The following is a 25,066-nucleotide window of genomic DNA, read 5'->3' as shown; positions in this document are numbered from 1 at the left end:
AAAACCCTATCCTTTTTGGCTTTGCTAAAGGAAATTGGGGCAGTGCTACTGCTCATCCTTCACCTGGCAGGCAGGGGAGAGAGCCCTCCCAGCGCCGCCCGTTAGTCCATCCTAATTGCTTTAGCACTGCGAGAAACTCCTCAAATTCCCATGAATTGCTCCCTTAATGAGATCTTTCTCAGCCTTAATGTCTTCGGAGGCAGACGGATGAGGAAGTGGTTTCCCTGTCGCCCTGATGGATGCTGGGCCAGGGGAACTTGGCACTGGCACGTGGACACGGGCTGGGCTTGGGATGTGTCCTGCTCCATCCCTCTACCCAGCCCCTGGCCGTGTATCCATATTCCCATTATCACATCTGTGTCTGGGGCTGCCCTGGCTGCAGCCAGAGGTCTCTAAATAATACAGTAACGACGTTAACAGTAGAAAGTTGTCCTCTGGAGGCAGTCCCTGTTTGAAGAACTCCAGTAAATTTTTTCCTGTGGATCTGGGGCTCTTTGATAACAGTGTCTCTGAAGTGGTGTTGTTTTCTCTTCCCATCTCTGGTTGTAAAAAACAACCAGACACAGCTCAGAGGGGGATGGAGCGAGGCCCCGTGATGTGGCATCACCCCCTGGCACAGTCCGCTTCTGCCAGGGGAGCGTTTCCCCTCTTGCCACGGGCTGTGGTGCTACCTTGGCCCACGCAGGAGAAGCAGGTGGTCGTTGCAGTCACGGTGTCCCAGGATGCGTAGGCTTTGCCAGTAGCCGTGTGTTGGAGGGTGACAGCCCTCGTTGGGTGTACGGGGCTGCCGACTGTCCCCAGCCGCGGTGGGACCAGCAGCAGAGCAGCCCTGCCCAGGTTGTCCTCTCCCCACATTGCCTGGGGGGGTCCCGATTCCCCCATCCCTGGTTTTCCAGGATGAAAAAAGTCTTTGCAGTCACTTGCTGTCAGTCTGAACTTAAACCCAGCGGCATTATCGAGCAGCACCCAGGTCACCACCCTGCTAGAGCTCCGTGGTGGTGACCTGGGTCACTTCTGAGCGCAGGTCGTCCCCTCCGTGGTCCCGGCAGCCCCGCTGGAAGCTGCCCACGTCTAGTCATGCTGGCTTGTTGCGAGCTTCGGAAGGTGTGCAGGTGGAGACCCGCTCCCGCGTGGTGTTTCTGGCGCGGGAGAAGCTGTTCTGGTCCACGCGGGCTCGGAAAGGCAGGCAAAACTCTCGGAAACACCTCTTGAAATTTTCATCCAGGAAAGCATAAAGGACGGGGTTGAGGCTGCTGTTGGTGTAACCCAGGGCAATGCAGAAGTGCAGGCTGGCCACCACGTAGGGGTTCTTCTTATCTATGTCCACCAGCGTCCAGACGATGACGAAGATGTGGATGGGTGTCCAACAGATAATGAAGGCTGCCACCACCACCAGCACCATGCGCGTGATGCGCCGCAGGTTGCGGTCCTTCTCCTTGGAGCCCGAGAGGAGGCGGACGCTCTTCAGGCGAAGGATCATCAGCCCATAGCAGATGGTGATGACCAAGATGGGCACCATAAAGGCGAAGATGAAGACACAGATCTTGGTCACGGTGTCCCAGTAGATGGGAGGATCAGGAAACTGGAGCGTGCACAGCACCATCCCGTCTGTGAGAGAGAAGATGATGAGAGAGGGAGCTGGTGGAGTGTCTGCTGTGAATACTGCCTGCCTTCTGATCGGTCATGGCTGGGCATGTCCATGCTTGTTAGAAACACAAGGAGAGGCATGCCTACCTGCCAGCTTTCTGCAGAGACCCTCCCAGGAACTTTGTGCCACCAGCCCCGGGGTGCTGAGAGGATGCAGTGGGTGCAGTGACCCAGGGACTTGTTCCCTGCAGAGCCTCCTGGGCCATCCCCATGCTGTCTCCTCCCAACCACTGTGGTGGTCACATCCCCATGTCACCTTCCACTGAAACCTGCCCACTTCCCCAAGACGCCCAGAACTTTCCCAGCAGCCGAGGGCTGGTGTCCTCACACAGGAGCTGCGGATCTCAGCGTGGGCCAGCTGGGGTCTTTGCGATACCACTGCGGGGGTTTTTAGGCTCCTGATTTGCAACCCAGGAGCTGGGGAGAGGCACTGGTTGGACTGGAGGTAGGGAAGGGGGGAGGACAATTTCTGGAACAGTTTCCAGCCTTTGAAGCCAAGACAGAAAATAACACTGTGCCGAGTATTCCGTGGCAGGACATGCTATGGTCCCACAGAGGGGTGCCCATCGCTGAGCTCCCACCTGCTGCAGGAACCGGTGGCTTGGGTTTGCCAGCTCCCCCCCGGGATGGACAGATGGGACAGGAGGGGACCTTTTCCAGAAGCCACTTGCCTTTTGACTTGGTGACCGCCATGGCCATGATGGGCACACCGATGAGGGAGGAAAGCACCCAGATGCAGACATTGATGACCTTGGCCTTGGCTGGTGTGCGGAAGTCCAGGGCCTTGACTGGGTGGCACACAGCGACGTAGCGGTCCACACTCATCATGGTGAGGGTGAAGATACTGGTGAACATGTTGTAGTAGTCAATGGAGAGCACAACTTTGCAGAGCAGCTCCCCGAAGGGCCAGGTCTCCATCAGGTACTTGGCGCTCTGGAAGGGCAGTGTGCTGGTGGCCAGCGCATCTGCCAGGGCCAGGTTGAAGATGTAGATATTGGTGGCTGTCTTCATCTTGGTGTACCTGGGGGTGGCAGAGAAGGGAGCTGTGACAGGTGGTCAGGGCTGGCTTACCATGCCCAAGGAAATGGCCTTGGGTTGCCCAGGGGAGGTTTAGGTTGGGTGTTAGGACAAATTTCTTCACCAAAAGGGTGGTCAAGCATGGGAACAGGCTGCCCAGGGACACGGTTGAGTCGCCATCCCTGGGGGTATTTAAAAGACGTGTAGATGTGGTGCTCAGGGACATGGTTTAGTGGTGGGCTCAGCAGTGCTGGGTCTTCTCCAGCCTAAATGACTCTGTGATCCAAAGCACGTGCACGCTCAGTATGACAAGGAGGGGTCACAGCCTGGCTTTCCCTGGCTGCTCGCAAGGTGCCATCGCCCTCGGTGGGCAAAGGCACGTGCCTGTGACGTGCCCTTCTGCTCCACTGGTGTGCTCAGCACCTTTCCAGGTGGACCAGGGAGCATGTTGAGAAAGTCCTTGTGTCCGTGCATGGTTTTAGTGTGGGTTGAAGCCCTGGCACCTGGACCCTTCCGAAGTGGTTATCCCTTACCCTGCCAGGGAGATGACACTTATTCCTGTGGCTGTCTTTATTCCAAGCAAATCTGAAGAAATTTTCAGAGAAGTCACTTCTCCAACTAAATCGATTTACTCCATTTCCCTGAATCAGTTGCACAATGTCCTTTACCTCCCGAAACTTCCTTTATCTGATTTTCCACCCAGTAAATCGTGATTATCTAGCTTGCTTCCCTGTCGAGTTTACTTGCAGAAATTGGATCGATGACCCTCGGAAACAGGCCATCTGGAAGCAGCCCAATTATCCAGGCTCCAGCTCCGGAGCCTTTGGGGAAGCCTCGGTCACCATCCGCGGCTCAGGGGCACGGTGCTGCTTTCCCCAGGGTGCTCAGCAAGGGCTGCAGCCGCCTGTGGCTGGTGTGCCGGCTCCAGCCCTTGTCATATCATGGTAAAACAGCCAGTCCTGAGCACCGAAACCCTTCCTGAAGGGATGAGGCACAGTTCTGGCGGGTGCCAGGGCGGGTGGGGGTGGGTCATTGGAGCATCCAGCCCCACAGGTGTGGCTCAAGGCGATGCTTTGAATGGTGTGGCTGGGTTGAAAAATGGATGCGCATCCCTGCTGCCGAGGGGCTGGCGGGGGTCCCCAAAGGGCAGTGTGTTTGGGTTGGGTTGGGGGGGCTCTGCAGCAGCCCCCAGTTGTTTGCTAGACTGTGGGCAGGGTGACACCAGCGGCTCAAACCCTTTCCTTGCGCTCGCTTCCAGCAAGTCCCTGTTGCTCAGAGCATCCCCCGCAGCCCTGAGCGTGCTTAGATGCACCCTAATTAATTAACAAAAGTGTCAGTTTGAACACGAGCGTTGCCATGCGTGGCTAAACCTGCCTGTAGCACCCCCGGGGTGGGGTTCAGCCCTAGAGACAGGGGGGCTGAATTCAGCCCCAGTGCATGGGGGGAAGGCAACCCCTTGGCTGCCAGGTGACAAGGTGACTGGCACAGCTCATATAGAAGGACCCCATCGTGTGTGGGGGTCTGGTGGGTAAACTGGGGTGAGGGGCTTGAGTAGCTCCCATCTCAGATGGCTGTTGCTCTGCTGCCCTGGCCGGAGAGCACGCTGCTGTAGGAAAGAGCCCCAGCATCCATCCCCTGGTATCCAGCCCCTTCATCCATCCATCCCAGCAGGGTCAGGAGAGCGCACTGGTGGGGACACAGACCCACTGGGTTGCACTGTCGGTAGAATCAGAAGATGGAAGCTACAAAAAAACCATTTATCTCTGGGAGACAAGAGCAGCTTGGATGGGCACCCAGCTCCAAGAGCGTTCCCTTCTCCTTTGCCTTGGCTGCAAACGGCAGCCCCTTGCCCAAGGGTGGAAATATTTCAGTTGAACTTTTTTTTGTTTTATTTTTAATATGGCATTAAAAATGTCTTTTCCTTGAAAAGTCCTTTTCAGTTCTCTTTAGTGTTATTTTCCCAAGCTGTTTTGCAAATGCATCTCTTAGAAAAGCCTAATTCCAGGTTAAACAACATGCTGAGGATTTGTCTTATTGTTAGGTTTTACCTCGCCTAGATTAAAAAATAGTCGTTTCAGGTAGATTCACACTTCTTTGATCTCTGGAAAAAATCGGTGATTTATGCCATGCTCTGCCAGGCGTGCTCGGCCATGCTGGGTAAGCACTTCCCCAAGCCCCTGCCAGCTGTGCTGGGGGGGGGGGGGGAAGGGGGGGCTGTGCAGCGCTGTAGCCCCCTCCCCAGGCAGGATGGGGCTGTGCTGGTGAAGGGATGGGGATGACTGGGATGATGGGGATGACAATTTAGCCCCTGGAACTGGGGTTTCAGTGCAGGATTCATCCCGCTCTGGGACTGAGGGTCAAACCCACTGCACGGGGTGGGGGGTCCAGCCTGGTGACACCCCCAGAGCTGCAGACAAAGCTGCTGCTCCAGGAAAGAGGTTTGTCACCGGCAGCAGAGCAAACCGGCCGCTTCTGCTGATGGAGCTCCCCAGGCTGCCAAACCCATCGCAATTAAGCAAGTGCCTTGATTGGGAAGTTACGCACTTGAACGAAACAATCTGGAAGGTGTTGACGGAGATGGAGCTGGAGGGGCCGGAGCAAGCGCGGGGCACCTCTGCATGCCAACAGCGATGCCGTCATCTGGACTCCCAGGTAGGGACCCTCTTAGAGGTCTCCAAACCTCTTGGAAAATAAATAAGTGAAAGAAACCACTCGCAAAACTCCTGGAGCTGCTAAAAGCTGCTGCCTTAAGGAGCCTGGCTCAACAAACCCTGCGCCCAGCAAAGGGATGCCCTCGCAGCCTGTGTGGGAGCTGGCGGGGGGCTGATGGGCTCTGCGGGGACGTGGGCACTTGCAAGCCTGAGCTTGCAGCTGCAAATTGCTTCCAGGGGTATTTTTAAAAACGCCTGACCATGCAGTGGTAACTGCAGTGCTGGTCACTGTCAGAGCTGCCGGCTGCGCTGCTGTCAAAGGGTGCTGAGCTCCTCCGGGCGCCTGGCTGGTTGTTGGCAGCTCGGAGCAAGGAGTGCTTTGGGTTTCAGCTGTGCTTGGCTCTCTGTGGTGCTGGGTGTCTGTCTGGGGAGCTCAGCTGGGGGCCCTGGAGCAGGGTCCTGCGTCTGCCTGCTCCCTGGCATGCACGGACTCTGCAGCATCCTCAGCACCGCATCCCCAGGGACCCTGAGCCCTGCAGGACACGCTCCAGCCGTGCTTGCAGGCTGCAAGCTCTGAATCCAAGCTGCTCCCATCCCACAGCCCTATCCTGCATGGACACAGGTTTCCCTAGCGGAGCCTACCTAGTCCTGGCCCGATCCCTGCGACGTGAGAGACTCGGCCAGCGAAGCACCATGAAATGCCCAGCAGGCTCGGCCAGCCCCTCCTGCCCCACGGCTCTGAGGAACGTTTCTTCATTCCTTGGGAGATGTGTTTAATTCCAGCATCAGCTGGTGGGTCAGAAAATGGGGGACAAGAAACCCTGCCCCTCTCGGGATGTGTGGAAGCTGTAGAGTCAGGCTTTCTAAAGCACGGGTAACATTAGGTTACTCAGTGAGTTAATAGGGAGGATGTTGTTTGTACCACATTAAAGCTTTCTCTTTAAAATGCCTTTCCTTTTCCTCACGGAGCAGAACCAGCTGGAGGGGGTCTAATAACATGCATCCTTCACCATGACACTGTACGTGGCGTATGTCTCTGCCACGATTACATTAATCTGCTTTTTTAGACTAGGGTTGATTTTTAAAGCCCCTTCGAGTGGATGAAAAATCCCGTCTGGTGTCAGGTGGGGTCAGCAAGTGACACCCCCATCCCACTGCCCATCGCCCACCCTCTCCAATGGTTAAAAGTACCAGAGCAACCCAAGAGCCAGGGGTGGCGGACCTGCTGCAAGGGTGATGGGCAGCCTGGTGCAGCTCGTGGGCACGTTCGGGGCTGGTTTCCTTCCCTGCCGGTGAGTCACGGCATTTATTTCGTGCACAGGCAGGGCCGGGCCATGCTGACCTCCGGTAATGATTGCTATGGACTGAGAGTGCTGGGGGGGTGGTGGTGGAAATGGTTAAAAATGGGGGGTTTGCCTAAATCCATCCACAAGCTCTGGCTTGGCCCCAGGGTTTTGGCCCCGGCTGGAGTTACAGCAACCCCTGGGGTGATGGGAATTGGGGTTAACCCCATGAATCCTGGGGGGCCCAGGATAAGCCCCCCCCCCTCAGCGCTGTGAAGCCCAGGCACCCAGTGAGAGTGCTCCCTCCTGCCAGGCTGGAGGGGGTGAAGTCTCTGCGTGGTCACCGCAGCGGAGTGATGGCGAGCATGGCTCCTGCCTCCACTGCCGGCAGGGCCCGGGGGCCATGGGGGGGTCCGTGCTTCCTCGCTGCCGGTGGTGGTCTGTGGTCTGCAACACATCGATTTCCCCATATTGACAGCAGCCTTGGCCACATCAACCCGTCTTACCCAGACAGGATCAACCAGCGGCTCGGACAAAAGGGCTCAGAGGGGCCGGGAATGTCGCACCCCGGGCTGGGTGCAGCAGCGTCTCGCCCTGCCCTGTCTGAGAAGGTGGGTTGCTTGTCCTGGGGTGCAGACACCCATCAGACCCCCTCCCTGCCCAGGGATACCCTCAGCAGAGGTGCCTCTGCCAGCCAAGGTCCTGCTCCGGTGCCTGCTTCCCCGCTGCCATGCCGGACAGAGCCAAAGCGGGGTTCAGCATCCCCTGGGACACGGGTGGGTGTCTCTGTGCTGGAGCCGGTAGGTCGTGCTGGGGCGCCGGGGGACAGCTCAGCTGTGGTGCGAGCTGGGGCTGGGCGATGCGGGTCCTGCTCTTTGTTAGAGAAAAGCAGGAGTCAGCCGGCTGGGAGCTGCCGACGGCACAAGCACGAGCTTGCGGTGGAGCCAGGAATGGGCTGGAGTGGGTAATCCACGCTCTGCGCATCTCGGGTCCCATTGATGGAGCAGGGTAGGTACTGGTGGGACCCCCCAGATCCTCTCCTTGGGCTGGGGTGGGGGGGGGGGGGGCTCGGGAGCCTCCCTGCAGACACCGCAACTCTCAACGGTGGCATTTGCATGTCGGAAAGAAACCCCCACCAGCCTCTCGCCTCCCCCAGCCGCAGTGTGACCACCCCTGCGGCTCCTCAACCCCCACTCCCACACAGGGCCGAGGAACAGGCGGCTGCTGGGGTCGGGGTGTGTCCCCCAGCTCCTCCCCAGCCACCGGCTCCCGTGCACCCCCCATGCTGCTTTGTGCACGTGCCGTCTTTGCTTTTTCCTTTTGTTTTTTCCTTTTTTTGGGGTGGACATCCCACCCACATGTGTGTGCTTGCTGGTCACACGCACATCACAGCCATCAGGTACACCCATACCCATGCTACCTGCTCACACGCAGCCAGTGCACACCCACCCTCGCTCCTGCTGCTGTCACACGTGGGACACGCTCAGTCCTGGTGCATACCCGCTCCTGCTGCTGTCACACGTGGGACATGCTCAGTCCTGGTGCACACTCGCTCCTGCTGCTGTCACACGTGGGACACGCTCAGTCCTGGTGCACACTCGCTCCTGCTGCTGTCACACGTGGGACACGCTCAGTCCTGGTGCACACTCGCTCCTGCTGCTGTCACGCCCCTGGTGCACACTTGCCCCTGGTGCGCACGCCATCCTGGGCCACACTCACTTCTGCTGCCATCTCACACCTCGCACATGGTGCACACTGGCTCTGGCTGCCGGCTCACACTTGATGCATGCCCACCCGAGGCGCACACTCAGCTCCCGCACACGCTCCCCTCTCACCCCCAGCCCACCCCAGGCCCCTCGCTCGCCTGTTTCACACCCTCCCCGGCACGGCGGAGGGCGCGGGGTGCCCGCTCTCACCTGACGATGCCGTACATCACCAGGACGTTGCCCAGCAGCCCGACCACGCACACCACGGAGTAGAGCGCGGTGATGACGATGGCGATGAGGATGGAGGTGGCGTTCTTGGCCCGCGGTGGCCCCGTGTCGTTGGCCCCCTGGCCGGGCAGGGGGGCCCAGGCGGAGCCGTTGCCCCAGGCGGTACCGGCAGCCGTGGGCAGCGCCGTGGGCAGCTCCATGGCCCCTGGGTGGCCGCGGCCCCGCCGTGGCGGCCGGGCGCATCCGAAATCAGCGGGTTCGAGTCCCGCTGCCGCCAGAGCCGCCGCCTCCCGCACCCGCGCGGCGGCCGCTCCCGCCTTATAAACCGGCGTGTCCCCCGAGCCACGTGGGGCCGGGGGTGGCCCTGCCCGCCTCCCCCCCACTCCCTGCCGGCCTCCCCCCGCCCTGCCTCCCCCCGCCCGCCAGCGGCTCCCTGCCTGCAGCCCCCCTGCAGCCCCCCGCTCCCTGCCTGCATGCCTCCTGCAGCCCCCCGCTCCCTGCCTGCAGCACTCCCTATGCCCACCCGGTCCCTACCTGCAGCCCCCCTGCTCCCAGCCTGCACCCCCTGCTTCCCACCCGTGCCCCCCGGCCCTGCCTGCCTCCCCCCATCCCTCCGTTCCTGCCTTTCTCCCCCTCCGTCCCCCCCCTCCCCTCCGCCTGTCTCCGTCTCCCTGCCGGGCCATGCCCTCCCAGCCCCTGCCTCCACCCCCCCGCCCCCATCCCTGCCTGCCCCCCATCCCTGCCTGCCACCTTCCCTGCCGGGGGGGCTGCAGGGGCGGCCCCGAGCATCCCGGGGGAGCCGGGCTTGAGGGGGAGCACGATGTATCTCCACGCTACAGCTGTTTTCAGATTTTCTTTGTCTGGAAAGTGGGGGGGGAGTGTGCAAACATCCCCTTGTCCTCAAAGCAAAGCTGGAGTCTCCCCAATTCCGCCCCCCCTCCCCCGCCCCGTGCTTTTTCTCCCCCTCCTTCTCTCCCCCCATATGCTCTAGGGTGGGGGGTCTGTGGGATGCTGAGATTTGAGGGGATGTTGCAACGGGGGTCAGGAGGGATGCTGTGGGGGAGGTTTGATGGGGCAGTGGGGTGGGGGTCTGGGGGGTTGCTGTGGGGTGAGGGGTTTGGGGGAAATGCTGAAGAGAGACTGGGGGAGCAACACTGGGGGTGATAAGGAGGGGTGCTGGGGGGGAGAAGGAGGGGTGCTGCTGCAGGGTGAGGGATTTAGGGGGATGCTGCACGGTGCGGATGCAAACACAGACCCATCTGTGCCACCTGCTCCGTGGGATGCTGAGCGTCACCCTCCCCTTACCAAGAATGCATCCTTGGGGCAGGACCCCCACTCCTCTGGCAGGTCTTCCCCCTTCCAGAGTCTGCAAAGCAAAGAGGCAGGAGCCTTAATTTTTTCTGGAGACCCAGGGGCTGTGGGAACCCACATCTGGGGTGACTCCATCGCCTCTTTGCTTTGGGGACAGATTCATCCATTGCCCTGCGCCCTGGGACAGAGCAGGCTCGACTGGGGAGGATGGTTTGCTGTGATCTGGGGAGCTTTCAGCTCAGGAGGGATGGAGCAGTGGATGCAGGATGTGGAGGAAAGGCCAGCAGCTGGTTCAACCCTGGAGATGGGGTTTTCAGTCTGCGTAGTGCTCTGCCAGCACAAAACTCCTGCAGTGTCGAAGCATCCAGATATTTCATCAAGAGCCTCATCAAAATGCCTAGGAGGGAATTAATAGCTTTTCATTCATCTGATGGTTCAGATGGTAAACAGCTCCTGGGCTGCTGACCGAGGAGGCAGCAGCGATGTGCGGTGGGTCCCTGCCGTCACAGGGTGAGGGTTTTGGTGGCAGCGGCTCCAGCTTTGTCCCGGAGGGCTGGTGGGGTGGGCACTGGCAGGAACGGAGAGCGCGAGGATGGCTTTAATGTGCTATATCTGCCTTGGGTCCTGCACTCTGCATCCTGACGCGATGCACCAGCCTCTCTGCCTGGAGGGTGTTTCCATTCCTGTGCTGGTTTTGCAAGGAGGCACCGAGAGCCCAGGCAGGGCAGGGGTCTGCGTCCTGCACCTGTGTGTCATCCAGGCCTCGGCTTTAAACACCTTCCCGGGGTGATAACAGCCTCCCAGGCCCAGAGCAAGGTGGCGAGTCTCTGATGTGCACAGCTCTGACGCAGTCTGGCTGCTGATCGCTCCCGGTGGGAGGGAAACGTCGGGTCGGGGATTGCAAAATAGCTTTTAGCGTGGCTGAGGAGCTCTTTGGAAGAGAGCTCATCCCTTTGCTTGGCTCCTGGTGCGGCCAGAGACCCCGCACTGACTATTCCAAGGGGTTATCTGCAAAGGACTAATCATCCTGGCAGGTTCCAGCAAACACATCCTCTGGGCTCAGCTCTCTCCGGCATTTATTTATTTTTTTCAGCTGGAATGTTAAAAATAAACCCAGCAGATACATGAAACAAATGGAAAATCTTTAAAGAGCTTTGCTGCTCATCCGCCTGCATTGAGTTGTTGCTGCTCCACCTCCTGCGCTGGGCTAGCGCCATGGATGTAGTTTCCAAAATCAGGGAAAATGAGGCAAGGAGGTCACGATGGAGGGGAGAGCATCACCCCATTGCGGTGCATGGAGCCTGAGGACCGTGCGTGCAGCAGGAGAAGGGAAGCGATGGCTCCTGCAAGTCCTGACCCCGTTTCTGGGCTGGCCAGCCCCCAGGCAGGAACGAGGGCATGGCCAGGACGTCTCTCTGAGCCCTGGGTTTAATTGATGCCACTTTATCTTGGGTCGAGTCTTGCTCTCCTACAGGGGATTGCTCCTCTTAGGAAGTTCTCCGTGGCATCGTCTTAGCCTGTATTTTCTCCTCCACAACCTGGATAACAGGGGGATGCTGCCCTCTCCCACCCCCTCCAAACGCCCCCTGTGCAGGGAGAGTGTTAAATTGGGGTGGTGACAGCGATGCTGAGGCTCTCAAGGAGGAAAATTCATGTTGCTCATCTGCCCGGCAAGCTGGGGTCTGTCGGGGGATTTACAGCTGTAGCTAATGGCAGTGTTTTGATTTACTCAGAGGCTGCAAACTCAACAAAGCATATTTCACTGTGGGAAGACCCCCTTCCCCTCTGGAATTTATTGTTTTTAATTAAAACGGCCATAAAAATAACACACAGGAGTTATGAATCTGCTCTGGCAGGACTTCAGTCAAAATCCATGAGAATGTCTGGAGGTTAATGGAGGAGGAAACGATGGGAGATGACTTCCCCCCAAAGATTTTCCGGAACTCAGGAGGACACCAAGCCTCCATCCGTGCTGCTCACCTTGTCTTGCCATGGTCCTGTTGGAAAGAGCCTTGCACCAGGGCTCTGGCAGCGCCAGGATGGGCTTGTGCTGACAGCCACAGGGCCAAGGTGTGAGCTGGGGAGCCAGGGCAGCTCTGCCAGGTATAGAACTGAGATATGAATGTATAAAAAATTACATAAATACTTCTATATTGATATACTTTCTAGTTTGGCAGCCATCTCGAGTCCTGCCTCTGACAATTCAGGGCTGTGATGCATAAAGTGGAAGATATAATTTTTGTTCCCCCTCCCCGGTGCTTGGCTTCCCCTTTTTATGGGATTTTTGCCCAAAATGTGAAGAAGCGGTGCTGGGGCAGCAGGGCGCAATGGCTTTCAGCTGGGCTGAGTGTTGCTTCTGGTAAGATGAGCTGCCCCAAGTGCTGGATGCACGGGCTTTCCCTGGCTTGCGTTGCAGCTCATGTGCCGCTTCTTCGCCTCCCAGTGCTACACAAGCAGGTTTTTTATGTGTGCAGGGTTTTGCTTTCAAGGCAAATACTGCTCAGACCTGGAGCTTAGCATCTGGAATCGATACTGCAGGGATGGGGACTGACTGAAATGCCACCGTAAGTGCTGCATCTTGGTCTCATCGTTGTCCATGACCCTTCCTAACACCCTGGCATGAACCAGTGCTGGATGGTACCCGCAGGCAAGGAACACCACATGTGTGGACACCTTTTTCCTCCATCCCTTTGTCTGCTTTTCCACTTGCCCTCAACAAAAGCATTTTGTGGGGCTCTGGCAACAGCGCACCACATATCCAGGTGCTCAAGAGAAGCCAAAATAACCCCATTGGGGCAGCAAATGAATAAACTCCTCAACAAATCCACAGCACCGGAATTCAAAATCAGATGCTGCTTGGAAAGTTTCCTGAATGTTTCCTCTGCACACTGCCAGGAGAAGGACTTTTTGCACAGCTTTGCTCTTGGTAGCAAATGCAAGCCCTCCTGTGGGGAAGGAAGGAGCGTGGTACAGGGAGGCAACAGCTCCTGTCGAGCCCACCAGCTCCCTTCCCTTCTGCTCGCCAAAGCCGTCTGCCCTCAGCGGTGCAAACCCATCACAGGGTCTGCAGGCGAAGCCTAAAAATAGCAGGATGCGTAAGAGGAGCTGGGAGGGGGATCAGCATGTGAGGAGGCAGCTGGGCTAAGCGGGGCAGACAGCAACCTGAGCAGAGCCGAGCCAGCTGAAATAGCTCCTTCTGCTCAGGAGGAGCCTCGCCAGGATGGCCCCAGGCTGAGCCACTGGGGTTTTCCAGGTCAAAGATGGGAAGCTGGAGAGAGCTTCTATGCTCCTGCAAGACTGGAGATCCAGGTGGGTGCTGCAGCGCCCAGAGAACCACGTGCAATAAGAGCAGGGTTTTGTTTGCACCTGGTGGGTGCTGCAGGAGGGCTGCTGGGGTGCCCTGTCCTGAACTCCCCCAAGGAACGGACTCTGGCACATCCCTCCCCGAGCCAGAGATCAAATGGGCTCCACAGGGAGGCTGCATTGAAAGCGAGGCACAAGAAACTGTAAGAAAGTGCCCAAATGAATCCTCTGTAATTAACGAGGCTGGCAGGGAGGGGCTGAGCATGGCTGTGTCAGAACCACATGGTCCCCGTAGATCCTGGTTCCCCTTTGAGCATCCTGGGGAGGAGACGGGTGCTGGGTGCTGGGACCAGAACCAGGCTCAGTGAGAGGCAGGGACCAGGTTATGAGGTGGTGAAGGCAGTCCCATATGCCAGCTCCCACTTCCCAAACAGAAATCCATCTGTCCCTCCATCCCTTACATGTGTGATACACCTGCCCCTGCCGACGGGATTTATCAACCCCCACCTGCTCGCCCCGAGCTGCTGTTACACTTCTTCAGGGCCTGATTCACCCCACCCTAAGTCAGCCCCTTCAGGCAGGTGGGATGGATGTGCTCGGAGGATTTCTGCCTTCCTCATTGCATCTGTGAGAAACTCAGTGTGGTAGAGGCACCCAGGTGGAGCCCAGCTTGTGGTGAACCACTTTTTTTGGGGGTCTGCACCCAGCTCCCCTTGTTTAGAAGGATGACCTGGGGCATGAGCAGAATTGCGCTTTGGGGAATTGTAGCAGAAAATGTCATCCTGTTTTCTGTAGGTCTGAGATGTTTTGGGACTTGCAAGCAAGGGAGTGAATGGACCAGATGCTCCACGAGCATCAGCCCAACTACACTGGTACCCACTGAGCTGCAGGTCCAGGCTGTTTCCCCCGGCTCCCCAGGGCTCATCGCTTCCCCTCCCTCCACTGACAGCTCCAGGTAAATTGGCCTTGAAGAAGAAAACGGGCTGATTTGTGTGTTTTGTTTTTCTACATCAACATAGCTGAGTGTTTTCATACCTTGCGGGGCAGCTGCTGGGAAAGAACAAAGCCCATCCATCAGGGGAGTTAAAATTAGATGAGATTCTTCTCTGCTTCACCATTATGCGGGGCTGCGTGGTGAGAGGGAGGGGGTTTTGCAGCATTACTTCCTCGGCATTGTGTGCGGGGAGGCTGTCTCCGAGGGCTGGGTATTACATAGCGGTGGTGGCCTGGGTGATGGCCGGGGTTGGAGCCAGGGCAGGAGGTTGGATGGGAACTCTCCGCTCGGCACATTGCGGGCAGCCATCCCTCTGCTGGAGGTCAGTGGTGTCCCGGGGGTGATGCTACCGGTGTCCCTGAGATGTTCTTAGTGTCCCCAGGACACGAGGGAGAGTGTCTGCTCGCCGGGCTCCAGCTGGTGACAGTGCCAGCCTGCCCCGAGCCCCCTGCTACCCCCAGCGCTGGGTGCACCGAGGGTTCTTGCAGCCACAGGCTGGGTGCACCAGCTGGTTCATCCCTTTTTCTTGAAAAATGCCTCCAAACTAATTATTTATTTTATTGGAGGGGTTATTGAACCCTTTTCCTTCGCCCCATAGCAGGGATGGGGATGAGGCTCACAGGCACTGCCAGCCTCCCTGAGCCATGCTGGCAGTGAAGGGTGCTGCACCATACCCCACCCATGGGGACTCAACCCCCACAGGAGCTTTCTATTTTCCCTGATTGTTGCTTATTTAGGTATTTTCACGCCCACCCCACCCCCCTGTGCTGCCGCCTTTGGCTGACAATAGAGCATTGATTGGGAACTGGCAGCATCTCCCCAGATTTTGGGGAGCTGGGAGCCCAGGCTGTGCCCCCCCTCCGGCTGGCTCTCCGAGGTGGCATCGCCGCTTTCCATCTGATGCGTGGCGGGAGCGCTAACAACCTGTGAGTCATCTCCTGAACGAACCATCGTGGGGAGGGGGGACCCAGGGTGGGATGCTGCTCCCAGCCAGAGCGGTGATGGAAAAATAAAGCTTTGAGCTGCTGGTGGGGGGAGTTGATGTGAATGTATGCCCTGGGGTCCCCGAAGGGGCTGGGGCTGGGCTTTCCTGGGCAGGGAGGAGATGCTGTGAGGCTGTGACATGGGGACTGTGTGTCCTGGGGCTGGCTGTGACATGAGGACTGTATGTCCTGGTGCCTGGGTCTGTCTGTGAAATGGGGACTGTGTGTCCTGGTGCCTCCTGCTGTGATATGGGGACTGCATGTCCCGCTGCCTAGTGACATAGGGACTGTGTGTCCTGGGGCTGGCTGTGACATGGGGACTGTATGTCCTGGTGCCTGGTGTGATACGGGGACTGAGTGTCCTGGTGCCTGACTCTGGCTGTGACACGGGGACTGCATGTCCTGGAACTTGCTGTGACATGGGGACTGTGTGTCCTGGGGCTTGCTGTGATGTGGGAACTGTGTGTCCTGGAACTTGCTGTGACATGGGGACTGTGTGTCCTGGTGCCTGGGGCTGGTCGTGACATGCTGGAGGGGCAAGGACCCTGTGTGCATGTGCTTGTGTGCAGACACCTGTTGCACTACCAAGGAACAGGGGTTTTACAGCCGGGTTTCCTAAGAGGGTAAGGTCAGTTTGTCCATCTCCAATGAGTCTGATGGGGGACCTGCCAGCGCCTGTTGCTGTGCCACAGGACAGGGGTTAGACCCAGGCCAGGCATGGGTTGGACACCCTGGGCCACCTCCAACCACCCTTGTTGTGGAGAAGGCAGTTTTCCTTCCCAGCATATGAATTATTTACTTTTTCTGCAGCTTTTTACCTTCCTGACACAGCACCTGGGGCAGGGGGAAGGCTCTCACCATGTCCCACCATCCCCACAGCCCAGCCATCACTGGCACATCCACCACAGAGTCAGTGCTGGGGTGGGATGGATACGGGGGCGTTCAGCCCGTTAATTCACCTCCTCGGGGGGCTGTGGGGCCTCTGGGGAGGGAACGGGTGTTATCTTTGATGTTGTGAATCCAGGTCAGCGCTAACCCAGCTGCAATCCTGCTGCTCTCTAACCGTGCTGCTTCACGGGGCGCAGCACAGCTCCTCTCTGCCAGCACTGCTTTGGTGCTTCTTGCTCCGGGCACAGGGCTCAGTTCTCCCTCTGCCTCTTCCCATTCCTCCAAACGTCTGTGGGATGAGTTGGGAGTTGGTTTGAGATTGGGAGAGGAGAGGAAACCTCCTCTTGGTGGAAACTTGGTGGGAAAGCACAGGAGAGTTTGACTAAGGTTTGCGTTTGGGATGAAGGATGGAGATTTGGGTGGCTTGGACCTGGAAGCATCAGCACCAGGAGCTGCAGAAAGAGCATCCCGCTCTGCCCAGCACTTTGCTTTCGTGCCAGTCAGTCCCTGCAGGGCTCCAAGAGGTGAAGGTCAGGGAAGCAATGGCATATGATTGAGCACTGGTGCTTTGCAGGGTATTTTATACATGTGATTAAGACTTTTTTCCTGGCAAGCAGGGAGCCCGTTCGCTGTACCCAGCCACCCAGGGCAGCAGGTCCCAAAGTGATGCTCAGGTTTGTGGCAGGATCCTTGGAGGTTTTGAATGATGCCCAGCAGGTCCTGAAGAGACTTGCTGCAGGGAATCAGGCTGCAGCATCCCTCGCCTGCATGGTTTCAGTCCTGTCTGTCAGGAGTGGTGATGGCCAGGGCAGGACTCTCTTCAAAAAGCTCAGCAAAGCTCAGGATTTTTCCTTGACGCTTTGATTGAGCTCTGAAGAGCTCAGGGCTTGGGATCAGCCAGAGCTGGGCTGGACGCAGCCTTGGCCAGAGCCCAGGCAAAGCCCTTCGGTCACCAGCCAGCCACCCACTTTCCACCCAGCTCACCCCCAGCTTGTCCAAGGTCTGTGGCAGAAGAGCCAACAACATCACTTCTTAGTTGGCTGTTTTCTTTTGAAATGCTGCCCCTACCTCAAGCATTTCATCCCCACGGTGCCTCAGGCAATGCAGGCACAGGGACCGCTCTCTACCCGTGGACATCTCCCTGAGGGCTGAAAGCATCTGGATGTAGGTGTCCACCTCACCTGTGTCTTCATATCGCTGCAGGCTGGGGCTTTAGGGGTCCTCAGCCTCTTCCTTGGGAGCTGCGACTACCAGTGGAACTTACAGAAAGCTCATTGTCTACGGTGCTGGTCCCTCCAGCCCCACTGGGCATCAAACACAGCCGCAAGGCGAGGGCTCACCCCATTTCTCATGGTTGCACTGGTGCATCCTCCTTTCCCAGGTGCTGTGAATGCGTGCAAATGCCTGGTGAGGAGCAGGAGGCAGGAACCTGCCCTCAAAGCTCCAAACGAGGTGATGAAGCTTCCCACCCTCACCAGGGAGCTGCAGAAGATGCGTGTCAGTGGCCATGGCAGTGCCACCCCTGCCGTGGCTGCCTCAGTAGGTTCCTCCTCCGGCCCTTTGCCAGCAAGAGGGATTTCGCTTTGCTTTGGTTCTCAGGCTGATAAAATCACATCCCTGCTGCCATCTGTCCTGGCTTGTCCCAGTGGCCTCAGGAGAGCACCTGGGGAGGGCAGCACCTCCTCCATCCAAAGGGACACAGATGGTGGCTGCCCAATGTCGTATTTTTCCAAGACGGCCACCTGCTTGCCTCAGCGCTGCCGGGAGCGATGCTGAGCTGTGGGGCAGGATGCTGCTGGCATTCCCAGGAGCCTCCGGAGAGCGGGGGAGGGGATGGCATGGTTCTGCTGCGGTCGTGTTGTTATCCAGGGAAAAGTGAGCGGTGTTGGGGAAAGGAGTGGGAATGCCAGTGAGGGCTGGGGGCTCCTCGGGGAGTGCTGGTACCCGGGTTTCTGTCTTTGCTAGCAGAGAGGAGATACCCAGACACAACCCAGCGGGGGTGACCTAAACTCCAGGCTGAATCCCATCAGTGATGGGTCTTGGAGGAAACCCCTGGTGCTGTGAGAGCCTGCATGTGAGCATCACAGCGGCTGCAGCCCCAGCGGGATGCTGGCCACCCCTAAATGGGGTCTTGGCCATCCTGAGGGGGGGCTGCCAGCGCCGCAGTGCTGCTCCAGGGCTGGGCAAGGGCAGGGAGCAGGCAGGGGCTGGAGGAAGAGGAGCAGTGCCAGCGAAGGCTGCTGCGCTCGGCCATCTCCTGCTCATGCTTCGCCCAACTTCAAAGGCAGCTCCCCCTCCTCCAGCCTGCAAAACCTGAGGCAGCGGATCAGAGGTGATTCCTCTTCCCCCTTTTTCTTTCTTCTGGAAGGCACTAAAATCCCCCCTGCATCTTGCTGATATGCAGGACCTTCCTCCCTCCCACTCCTCCTCCCTGAAGCCACCACAGCCCAGCAAGATGCCGGGGACAGATGCAGCTCCAGCCACCCGCCTCGGCCCCCCGGCCACGTCCCCGTCTCCTTCCCACATGCCACAGCCTTGGGGAGACATTTGCAGGGAAGATTTCTTCTCTGATTATATCTGGTTGGGGTTGTTTTTTTCTGGAGAACCCTTTTATGGCCGCAGACCTGCTGGTCTCAGCTGGCCTGTCCCTGGGGAGCAGTTGGCCAGGCCAGCCTGTGGTTAAATAAAAGATAGTAATAAGGAAAAATTGAAAGCGGTGGTTTAATGATTGGAACAGCTCTTCCTCCATATATATCTGTCTGCCTATCTAAATATAGACATATATTTTCTAAACACAAAATGCCAGCATCCCTGCTCAGAGCCAGGTGAAGATGCTGAGAGCCAAATACAAGTATTTAAAAGCAATATTAAATGACCGATGCTTAATGAAACCGCTGGGCTAAAGGAAGCACAGTGCCAATAGCAGGGGTTTATTTATGGGGGAGAGGAAAACAGGCTGGAAACAGATATATTTTTTCTTCTCCCCTCCCAAGGTTTTGGCTGTAGCGCTGGGGAAAAGGATGTGTTTGGTATGGAAAGCCCTTCTTGCTCCCCAGTTTGGCGGAGGCAGAGGCAGTTCGGGAAGCAGCCCTGGCTCATGGAGGAGTTGGCTTAGCTAAAATACTCTTGATTTAAGGGGTTTCTTTTATTGTTTGGGATTTTAACCTGCCTTTCCCGTGCAAATGTGGCTGTGCGTCTCCCACAGCACAGCAGGGAGCAAACCTCTGTCAGAGGTCTCCGCAGTCCCCAGGAGCTGAGGACCCTCCCGTCCCCATCGAGGCAGCAACATGCACGTGTCCACACGGATGCTGCTGAGCGAGCGGGAGCAGCGATGCTGCCGTGGGTGAAGGGAGGCAGCTCTGCACATAACCGCCTTCAAGGTGTTGTTCCAGCCTGATTCCCGGATGGATTTTTCCAACCAGCCTCATGGAGAGACCCATCCTCCCCGTGCCTGCAAAGAGATACCAGCTACTGGGGGGGAAGAAAAACACTAATAATTGTGCTCCGTTAATGACTTGAAATGTTCCCAGGCTAAGTACTCCCATTTCTCTGCTAAATGAGCCTCTCTCCCCGCCTGCCCGAAAGCAAACACCAAACCCCCTCCTCCCCCCGGCCTTGGGACCGGAGCTGTGGGTGGATGTCAAGGGGACATATTTTTTTCTTGCTGTAGCCAAGATATCTTATGAGCAGAGCAATTTTTCCTCTCGCCTTGTGCTTCTACCTTCCTCTGTATCCAAGCGCAGCCGGGATCCTCGGAGGGCCTGGATGACTCACCGCGGCAGCAATGTAAGGGCATTAGCACATGATTCCTCCTGGGGCTCTGCATCGCCTATCACCAGGAATCTTTATATTCAGAGCAGCTCTCCTGCCCCAAGGAAATATCACGTTTACCTGCAAAAAGGCTGGGCAGAGGGTGCACGTCCCTTTGATGGAGGGGACAGCTTGTGATGGAGAAGGGTGCTGGACTGGAGCGGGTGATGCAGGGACGGAAGGGATGCGTGTGCGCACGCAGAGTGCCACGGCCTCGCCGATGCCCACGTTTGCAGCATGACACGCATGCTCCTGACACAAAGTTATTGCTCTTGACCTGAGTTATTGCAGAGCCGAAGCCAGTCCCTCCCCAGCACGGCCGACAACAGCAGCTCGGTCACCCCTTCAGCCACAACCCCAGCACGGTGGCAGTTGCAGTTAACTCACTAATTGCACGCCATGCTCAGCCAGGCTGCTTTGCAGAGTGCAATTAATTAGCATTTGCTTCCCTGACATTGCTGACCCTGCCAGACTCAGGAGTAAATTGGCTGCTGTGGGTAATGGGTTTGCTAAGAGTGGCTGGCAGTGGTGGCACGGCTCCTGGGTAATCGCTTCGTTACAGGACAAGCTATTTATATTTTCACTTTGGAAAGACAAGGTGGCTCATTGGAAGAATGTGGCCATCGGTGCCAGTTGCTCTCGGTTCTTGAACTCGCAGGGACCTTGGAGAAAGGAGGCGCAGGCATGGGCTGGGGTGACCCAGAGCTTGGGCACATCTGCTATCCGGGGGTGCTCTTTGCTCGAGGGAATGAGCTGGGGGTGCGTGTGGCTGGGGAGATGGTGGGATGGTGCAAAGTGGGTGGAAAGATGCTTCGGCGACATCACAGACAAACAAATCAGGGTTAGAAAAGGTGCAAACAATGTTTCTCTTCCACAGTGCAAACCCTGCCTGGTCTGTGCAGTGGGTTGCAGAGAACCAGGGGATGGGGATGAGCCCTGAACACCCAGCTGAGCTCCCCAGCCCCCTCCTCTTTCCCACCACCCTCTCACCCTGAGTGCTCTGCCCGCACCCAAACCTGGCCTAAACTGCACTAATCTGGAGAGCAACCCACCCCTGCTCACCAGCCCTTCCCTCAAGCTGCACAGTACTTCATTATATCACTCAAGATTAATCTGTCGCTCCTAATTGCCGAGTGCCCGAGAGCTCCTGGCAGGGAGCAAAATAAGTGTCAGGCGAAAAAGCCAGTGTGGGGGGTTTTTTTGTTGGGTTTTTTTTTTTCCCTCTGTAATATTTAGGTCGCCTTACTGATGTGGGAAGCATAGGGATGGGAATTCATATTTTCTGGGGGTGTGGAGGGTGGTTTTGTGGCATTTCTTGGGGTGTTTTCCCCGGCACCTGCTCCATCCCAGCCCTGAGAGCGAAGAGCATGCATGGTTCCAGCTGAATGTTGAGAAAGACTGTTTGACTGGGTTTTGTGGTGTTGGTGGGTTTTAGGGTTTGGTTTTTTTTTGCTTTTAATGGGGGAATCTTTCCTCAGTTCTTCTTCCTCTGCCTGTTCAGCTAAGGTGGGGAGAAAAAAGGTGTCTGCCAAGTGCTGATTTTAGGAAGGCTGAGATCAAAGTGCTCTGCGGACTCAGCAAAGCTCTTTGGCTCGGAAACAAAAGGGCACGGGTTTTTTCTTTAGGAAAAGTATATTCAGTGATTTTCCATGCAACATGTTTCATTTTAGAAGCAAAGGTCTGGGTCCAGTTCATGCTCATTTGTTGCATTTAATCATCAAAAGGCCTGGGGGGAGGTTGGGGGACGATTTAGGGTGCTGCAGGATTGCACCCCTACAACTCAATGAACCGTTTCTCTCTGATGGATTGCAAACATCACAGGTGACAAACTGATTTTTGTCCCCTTGTTTTGCAGGAAAAAACAAACAAACACGCAGTCAACCCGAATCCATGGCTTTGCTCCTGGTATTTTGGTTTGGCTGGGGAAGAGCCGTGTTGTGCTCAGAGCCACTCCAAAGCAGCTGATTCACTCACATCAAGGCAGAACAATGAAGAGGAAAGGAAATTGCTCGGTTTGTGTCCCAGCCTGGAGCTGGAGCCAGCGCTGAGAGGCTCAGCAATTTCACACCGCACCCCCCCACCCCCCACCCCCAGCCTATTTCGGTCGTGTTTGTGTGTTATTTAGTGCCTGGGGTGTCCTGCTGTGATTGTGATTACCCCCTATACCCCTGCCTGGCTCCTCCAGGTATTTCGGGACCCAACACATCTCCACACCCTTTAACAAGCGATACCCATGGGATCCAGCCCCAGATCCCCACACACCTTATCCTCCCCTGCCCCCGGAGAGCAGGCAGCACCTTGTGCTCGGGAAAACCAGACTTTTGGGGTTTAATTAAAACAAAATGCTGAAACAAACGCCCATCAGCAGAGCAACTGAGTGCTTGAAAGGCTCTGGCTGAGCCATGGCTCAAAGTAGATGCAGCAGACGCGGTCCTCCTAAAAAATTTAGGGCGTCTATAGCTTTTGCTTTGATCTAGCATCAAGTCCCAGGCTGGAGCCAAGTCTGCTCAGCTTTGGGGTACTGACCAACCCCACTGAGATTTGGGCAAGTTGGTGTCCCTGAGCTCAGCAATGCCCAGATGCATCCCTATACTGGGGGGCACGGCAGGTGCCTTTCCCAGCTCACCCAGGCACAGAGAGTTTTCTGGGGTCCTCCCACCCTGCTCGCCACCCTCAGCATCATTCCTGCCCTCCCAAAACAACCCCAGTGCTGTGTTTTCCTGCTTTTTAAAAAGAAATCAGCTCAATTCCTGAGCAGGGCTGTCCCTTTCCCCTGTCCCCCCCCCAAACCAGCCATGGTCCCTGCCATGTCGAGCATCACCTCGGGGCCATCACCCACCGGAGCAGCGCCAGTGCGAAGGCGGGAGCGATGTGGCTCTGTGCTGGCAGAGCTGCGGCGGTTTTCTCAGGAGACCCGAATCCTGTCTACTGACGACTGCAAAACGGGTCATGCTGAGAGCCCGCGCCTGTCAGGCAGATAAATATTGCATGTGGTTTTTGAGGTCTGGGGAGGCAGCCAGCGCCTGTGCCGGGTGGATCATTACCTATTGATCACTCAGCTTGCAAAGTAAGCAGTTCTGCACGGGGACAGGCAGGGGGGAATCTGCCCAGCCCTGCCAAAGAGCTGGGGCATCAGAGCTAAGTGAGGAGCTGGAGGTGTGGAATGAACATCTCTGAGTCCTTCTGGCTACAGGACGGGGTGGGGTAGTCTCTTGGGAGAAGGACTTTCCCTGCAAAAAGGGGCTTGGGCAGCCGGGGCAGGGATCTGGGGTCTGTTCTTCACCTCGTGCATCCCCCAGCTTTTATCACAGAGGCTGCCGATGCTGTCTCAGGTTTCCCCTCTGCCCTTTCAGCACACTTTGGCATGTTACTCGGGATTTTGAAGGCAAATCCTTTCTTCGGGCACCTCTTCAGCTCATCCCCCTGCGCCTGGAGCAAGTGGAGGGTCAGTTTAATCCACTTAATGCACATTTTCTTCCCCCACGGCAAACTGGAGCAGCCCTGAAGTGAAGGAGAATGAAGCAGGATTATACCACGAGGCTAAAAGCTGGGTGCATGGATGGCATCCACGATGCTGGGGTAAGGACTAAGGCTGTCACTTGGGCAATCCCCATGGCTCTGCAGTGGGAACGTCAGGCAGAGCCTCCTGACCTTTAAGGAGAGGAAAAACAAAACAGCTGATAAAGGTACCGATAAATATCACTTAGGTTTCCAGCTGCTGCAAGGCATGCAAGCCAGCCAGCGGGGTGGCTCCAGAGATGTCAGGACCTGATGGCTAATTGTGGGGCAGCCCTAACAAGAGTCAGACTCCCTTTGAACACAGCTTGTTGGGTGCATCGCAGAGCTGAGGGCTTTGTCACGTCCTGGGTCCGGGGCTCGTCTGCAAGCCCCAATGGTGCATGGTGAGCCCAGCGCACCACACTCAGCACCGCAACAGATGCTCCAACCCAGGGCTCAGCAAGATGTTGGTGTGCCCTGTTGTCTCCCGGTTCTTCGCCCTGGACTGAAAACCCGGCAGTGCCGGGCTTTGCTGGCGAGGGACGTGCCTTCAGCCATCCTGATGTGCACTAGATTGCGATACCACAGCCCAAGGCATGCACAGGATTTGGCTTAATTGGCAGATCCAGAGATGCTCCCATGGGCCACAAGTATCCCCCAAACACTGCCAGCCTCCTGGGGGACCAAGCAGACACAGCATCACCCCAGGGAGCATCTGCAGGGGCCTGACTGCTCCTCGGTGCCGAGGGGGATTCCACTGCCCAGGGCTGGGCTTAGGGTGCAGGGGGAGCCCAGGGACCCACCTGGAAGGGTGAAGGCCAGCTCCAGAACCGTGTTAATTCACTTTGGTTCAGACACAATCCACCACCAGCCGCTCCATCCCCTTTCCAAGAAGCCCAGGTGCTTGGTGAGCCCTGGTTTAGGCACCCCCAGGACCAGGGGGGGTCAGGACCCACCACCTCCCACTCCATCCCTGTATCCAGGGACCCACCACCGTGCTTTGGGGGATGGCAACTGGGGCCAGGGGGGCTGGCGAGGCATCAAACAAGAGGATGGGGAAGTAGAGTTGCCAAGGAAACCACTGAACAGCAAAGCGCTGATTTTTTTTGTCAAGGCTGGAAAAAATGCGGGGGAGAAGGGCAGCAGCGAGGCCCCGTGACGTGGGTGAGCCAGGGGGCTGGGGTCTGAACCCTGAGCAAGCCAGGATTGCGAAGCAGAACATGGATGCTCAGGTGTCTCTGTGCCAGCTTCTGCATCTGCCAGACAGAGCGTGCCCCGGGCGCGGCACAGAGCTGGCCATGGGGAAGGGATGCGGTCTGATGGCACGCGTGGTGGCTGTCCAGTGACACAGGGGACCTGGCTGGGGAGGGGCATGCTGTGGGGTGGTTTAAAATATTGCAGGTTGAAAATAACACTTCTATCACGTCGAGGATTTAGTGTCTCATGCAGGGCAAGGCAAGGACAGGCACAAGATGCACCAGCCTCTGATGAAGCTTTGGAGCATCCAAAACCTGGAACCTCAGGGAGGCAAAGCAACCCCCAGCAGGGATGGGACGGGCCTCTCCATCATTGCAAAATCATGGAGAGCCCCAAGTGGAGCCAGGGCACCTGTCCCAAGAGCTTGGCTCAGCCCAGGGCTGTGACGGAGCCCCAAAGCTCTTGAGGGCTCTTACATAGCCTCCCTGCCTGCAGAGGCTGTGCGGGCAGCAGAGGAAAGGGGGAGAGAACCAGCATTGGCATCTGCTGG

The 25,066-nt window shown here is 57.2% G+C and overlaps 1 protein-coding gene across 1 annotated transcript; it reads right to left on the bottom strand.

Annotated features, from left to right (window-relative positions):
* Positions 1-846: 846 nt before the first annotated feature.
* Positions 847-8,870, bottom strand: OPRD1 (opioid receptor delta 1). Its single transcript, XM_056333666.1, has 3 exons — positions 8,515-8,870; positions 2,319-2,668; positions 847-1,611 (listed from the first exon to the last, which is right to left on the bottom strand). The coding sequence occupies exons 1-3, from the start codon at positions 8,730-8,732 to the stop codon at positions 1,076-1,078; spliced, it is 1,104 nt and encodes a 367-aa protein (XP_056189641.1). The 5' UTR covers positions 8,733-8,870; the 3' UTR covers positions 847-1,075.
* Between the last annotated feature and the right edge of the window lie 16,196 nt (positions 8,871-25,066).

This window comes from Falco biarmicus, chromosome 3, assembly GCF_023638135.1.
Source record: "Falco biarmicus isolate bFalBia1 chromosome 3, bFalBia1.pri, whole genome shotgun sequence".
Lineage (NCBI taxonomy): Eukaryota > Metazoa > Chordata > Aves > Falconiformes > Falconidae > Falco > Falco biarmicus.
This window is presented reverse-complemented; position numbering and strand designations above follow the sequence as displayed.

What these genes read in the sequence shown, in the direction of transcription:
- OPRD1 (XM_056333666.1), bottom strand. Translation starts at nt 8,732, where the DNA reads ATGGAGCTGCCCACGGCGCTGCCCACGGCTGCCGGTACCGCCTGGGGC. An exon ending in GTGATGTACGGCATCGTCAG is followed by an intron (nt 2,669 to 8,514) that starts GTGAGAGCGGGC and finishes TGCCACCCCCAG; the next exon opens with GTACACCAAGATGAAGACAG. An exon ending in GGCGGTCACCAAGTCAAAAG is followed by an intron (nt 1,612 to 2,318) that starts GCAAGTGGCTTC and finishes TCTTCTCTCTCA; the next exon opens with CAGACGGGATGGTGCTGTGC.